General features: G+C 37.0%; 1 gene segment (V, D, J or C); it reads left to right on the top strand.

Moving 5' to 3' along the window:
• Positions 1 to 1,318: 1,318 nt before the first annotated feature.
• Positions 1,319 to 3,055, top strand: LOC113015161 (Ig kappa-b4 chain C region-like). The segment is given in 3 exon segments: positions 1,319 to 1,375; positions 1,640 to 1,745; positions 2,642 to 3,055. Coding segments are annotated over 3 exon segments (489 nt in total).
• Positions 3,056 to 4,902: the final 1,847 nt, after the last annotated feature.

The raw sequence follows: 4,902 nt of genomic DNA, 5'->3' as shown, positions 1-4,902 counted from the left end.
GAGATTCATAAAAAGCTTTATTACTTAAAGAAGTACAACAAACCAGACTGCTTATGTAATGGAGTTATTTCTAGGAAAACGTCTGTCAGAAGATTGATCCACAGAGGGAAAAGTAGCCATATGCTATGAGATGATGAATTAATGACGTTTGAAGCAAATGCTTAAATTTACAACACGTGTTCTTTGGTCAGAGTGGCAACCCAGGTAACTCTTGGTATGACAATATATATTATAATGAGGTTGTTATTACACATTATGTTGAAAACAGCAAAGCTTTTGGAGAATTTCACCAGCCATTTGTACAGTACTGCACTTAAAACGACACAGAAGAGCTACTGATTGAAGGTGTTAACTACAATTTCAAATGGAAACAGAGGATAGCTGGATTCTGAAATAAACACTGGATGCTGGGAAATGGTGCAAAGTAATTGAACGACTGTCTACTACAAACCATTTCATGGGGAAACAAGATTATCTTTGTAATTCATCTTGGAATAATGAGGAAACAAAGTATTTTGAGTTCAAGAGGTGAGCTTGCATGTATCAGCATGAGGTCCAGGAAATCATCAATCAGCTGACAAACTAAATCAAACATAGAGAAAAAAAACTTTATTACTGTCAAGTTACACTCAAGAACTGGAAGACTGGATTAGACTTTGCCAGTAAAACATTTAAAAGGTCAAAAACAGTTAAAAGATGAAGTTTTTTCAGCATGACTGGAAGAGAAAATTACAAAGGAGAAAAACTGATCTGACGCAAATCACAACATCTGTCAAAGATGGTGGAGACAAAGTTATGGCACTGATGGTTTTGGCTGTAAGTGTAGCTGGGCCACTGGTATTTACTGATAATGTTACTGCTGATAGAGGTAGCATGTCACAATCTGGGAGGCAGATCGTCTGGAGGAGGATTTGGACCCAAACGCAAGCACGGACGACAGCATAGCTGTGAGCAAGTTTATTAACAATGAAAGGTATTTTCCATTGACATTTGTTCACGCCATACCCGTTCCTGTTATGTGCTTCGCTTACGTTAAATAAAACTCACTCCCTGAATCTGAGTCTGCGTTTGGGTCCTTCCAATAAAACCCGCAGCTGTGACAGGGAGCTTTGGTAGTGATGTATCTTAACAACTATAAAATGTAAATTCTCAAATTATATTTTTGGAACTTTATTTTATTGTGTTTATTTTATTTTAAAATTATACTATTAATATGTTATAAAGCTATGATAAAAACAATTCATATGGTTGAGTTTGTTTGTTTCAGAGTCAGAGAGCCATGTCTCTCTACAGTCAGAGGTTTTTGTACGGCGCCTCAATGAGTTTGTATCACTGTGGTGGACTTTTGGTGGAGGAACCAGACTGGATGTTGGAAGTAAGTCGAACTTAAACCTCTTTTATTTTATCAGATTTCTTTCTTGTGGTTATCTTGACTTTTCTGTTCAGTGTGCCAGAAAACAAAAATCATTAAAATAGTTTTTAGATCAATTTTCATGAAGACACAAAGTTAGCTTCAGAATAAATGTTAAAATCAATATTAACAAATAATATAAAACATCAGAGTTGACTTGAGGATTATTGAGATATATATATGTCTGGTTAACTCTTGAGAGCTTTTGGTTTTAATTTAGTCTGTTAGAGTCAGAGAGCCGTGTCTCTACAGTCAGAGGTTTTTGTGCAGCGCCTCAGTGAGTTTGTATCACTGTGGTGGACGTTTGGTGGAGGAACCAGACTGGATGTTGGAAGTAAGATTATAATGTTTTTAAAGAAACTACATCGAGGTTTAAATGCTAGCTTTATAACAATGAAGTATTCATGTAGAGGTAATATTATAACCATTATACACTGGAGGCTGACTCCATCAGCTTTAATTCGATTTTATGTCGACATTTCTGACATAAAGACGATGCATTGTGTAAATAATATAAACAATCATCAGCCTGTGATTATTTTCTAGTTTGAAATCACAGTCACTGTTTCTAAGATGAATTAAATGTAACTGTCCTGAAGTTAAACAGAGTGAAGATAAAGATTTCTGGTCTTTTACTTAGTCAGTAAAAATGTAGAATTTGCTTAGAAATCATAAAAGCACTACAATAAATGACTGAAACTCACATGAGGTAAGTAGAAAACTTGTGTATTATACAGAACGGAGGTTTTTGAAGCTGAACATCTTGTATAATTGTTGCCATATCTGCTTATTTTATTTCCAGAAGTTAAAGATGGGCATTTGACAGTGTGCAGCACGTCTGGTGTTTCTGTTGTAGCAGATATCATTTCAAATGTCATTAAAATCATGTAAGCAGTAAAAGAAATTAATCCACATCATTCAAGTAGTGCTATTAAGTTTCTTATCTCCAACAAGTGATGTGTTATAGATAACTGATGACTTTGAAGCTAAAATTGTTTTGTAAATGTTTCCACATCTGCTTCTTTTATTTCCAGTGTAGTTTGAACATATTTCAGCTCAAACTGTGTGATGATTCTCTCTGTGCTGATATGCATGAGAGGTTTCTTAAAGGGAAGTGAAACAATGTGTGAGTGAATGACTGGTGGAGCAGAAAAAACACCTGACAGAAACTTCTTAACGGAGAAATTCAAATTGTGGTTCCTGTCCTCTAAGCTGATTGGTGTTTCCTAGGTGATGCCCGCCCCGCCCTGAAGGTGCTGGGTCCCTCCAGTGAGGAGCTGAAACAAGGGGAGGCCACGCTCATGTGTCTGGCCAACAAGGGCTTCCCCTCAGACTGGAGTCTGTCCTGGAAGGTGGATGGCAGTGGCAGCATCAGCTGGGAGGAGAGCAGGAGCCCCGTGGTGCAGGAGAACGACGGCCTCTACAGCTGGAGCAGCACCCTGAGGCTCCCTGCAGACCACTGGATGAAGGTGGGCTCTGTGACCTGTGAGGCCACGAGGGGCTCCCACACTCTGGTCTCAGAGCCACTGATGAGAGACCAGTGTCCCCAGTCCTGAACTATATGTGACTTTTATGCTGGTCTTACTTTCACACTGCATTCTGTAGCTTTTTTTCCAATTTCTTCTCTCATTTTTCATTGCTTTGTTTAAAGTTTAAAGTTTGTTTAAAGTTTTAAAGAATAAAAAAAAATCTACATTGAATAAGAATCGAGTGTTTGTCTTACTTTGTGGTGATGTCAATATTAAACTCTAAATAATGATTTCCAGGATTCTTATTGGAAACCAGTGTGCTATCTGTAGAAAGTCAACATGAGTCAGTAGAATTAAGTCACTTTGAATACATGAAGTTAAGCGAAGTTTATGTTAAAGAGTGTTAAGGTTCAAAAATTGAGGAAGGAGAGTACAAACAACCAGGTCCAGAAGATCTTGGTCAAACAAATGATTTTAATGAATACACGCGTGGGAAGAATAATCTGTACGCAGACAAGAATTAATCTTCGACTTAATCAAAGCATACACAGATTTTTATAGCATCAGGGTTTGAATTACTGACGCCCCTTCATACGTCACAGACAGAATATATACACACGTCAAATCAAAACCACAATGACTTTTAACACAGTTTAAAGGAACGTTGTCTTCTATCTTCATGGCCGGTACTTCCTGTCACTGCCGGATGCTCTCTTGTCATCTTGACACCTCAGCAAGAGGTGTCAAGATGAGACCAGAGGCTCATCCTTATGTGTAATAACCTAACTGAAACTACATGTACTATGTTGAATAAATGTTTTAATCAAGAACCTCTACTAAGAGCTTAGTAAAAGAATATAAAAGTATAACAGACAATTTGAATAACCTAGTAATTCAAATAGCCTCGTCTAACCTGCTCCTCAGAATAACTTTCGGTTTCAGTCCTGCAAACTCTCTGCAACTTCCTGTCAACTGCAACTTAGTCTTTCTTGAAAGACACACACTGTTTAAACCTCTGAATACAATATCAATGCTGCAGATTCTATTATTAATGCAATAGTAATGATGATGATTATTTGACAATAGCAGTAAAATAATTTCCCTGCTCCACAAGAGTAAGTGCGAAGGGGAATTGATAAGAACTTAGAGATTATGATTTTATTACTGAGAATATTGAGCGACACCGCCGTTATTCATGCAAAGTCATTGCATGCTGTTTAATGAATGTTTCAGCATGTTGTAGCTTGTTATATAAAGCAATTTGAGTTCTCAGGTGGAGTAGAAAAGCACAATATAAGAATGAGTCAAATGATCAGTGTTGAGGTATCTTAAAGTATTCTATTATGCAGAGTACTTTTTTAAAGTAATGCAGTACATTATTTTGGTGTTTTTCTGTAAAATCACCTGAGACACACCATCTCATAACTATCATTTAACAATAAGAACTTATAGGCTACAGTCCCTCACGCCAATATAAATCCCTATCCTAATGAGGCCACACATACAGTGGCTTGCAAAAGTATTCGGCCCCCTTGAACTTTCCCACATTTTGTCACATTACAGCCACAAACATGAATCAATTTTATTGGAATTGCAAGACAAAGTTATCAGACTAGTATTGAACAGCAAAAAAGAAAAAATCTACAAACCTGAGAAAACCGGACTTAAAGTTTCTATTGGAAGTATTTTTATAAGTTATGCAGACAATTGTGACTCACTGATTTTGGTGATTCATTGTGTTTTTTTCTCTTTCTTTAAGAAATGTTTTCATAATGAACAATATTCAGGAACTGGTTCACATGTATTTGAGCTGCTCTGAAGCAGAGGTCAAAGGTCAAAATTTGATTGACTAAGATACAGATAGATTTCCAACTTCTTTTTTGTTTAGCAACAATAACATTTTCACTGTGTGTGTGTGTGTGTGTGTGTGTGTGTGTGTGTGTGTGTGTGTGTGTGTGTGTCCTCAGTGAACTGTATCAGTCTCTGCAGTATCTTCCAGCTACAGCAGTCACTCAGTTCAGT

This window comes from Astatotilapia calliptera, chromosome 22 (genome assembly GCF_900246225.1).
Source record: "Astatotilapia calliptera chromosome 22, fAstCal1.2, whole genome shotgun sequence".
Taxonomy (NCBI): Eukaryota; Metazoa; Chordata; class Actinopteri; order Cichliformes; family Cichlidae; genus Astatotilapia; species Astatotilapia calliptera.
Note: the sequence above shows the minus strand (reverse complement) of the source record. Positions and strands in the feature narration are given on the sequence as shown.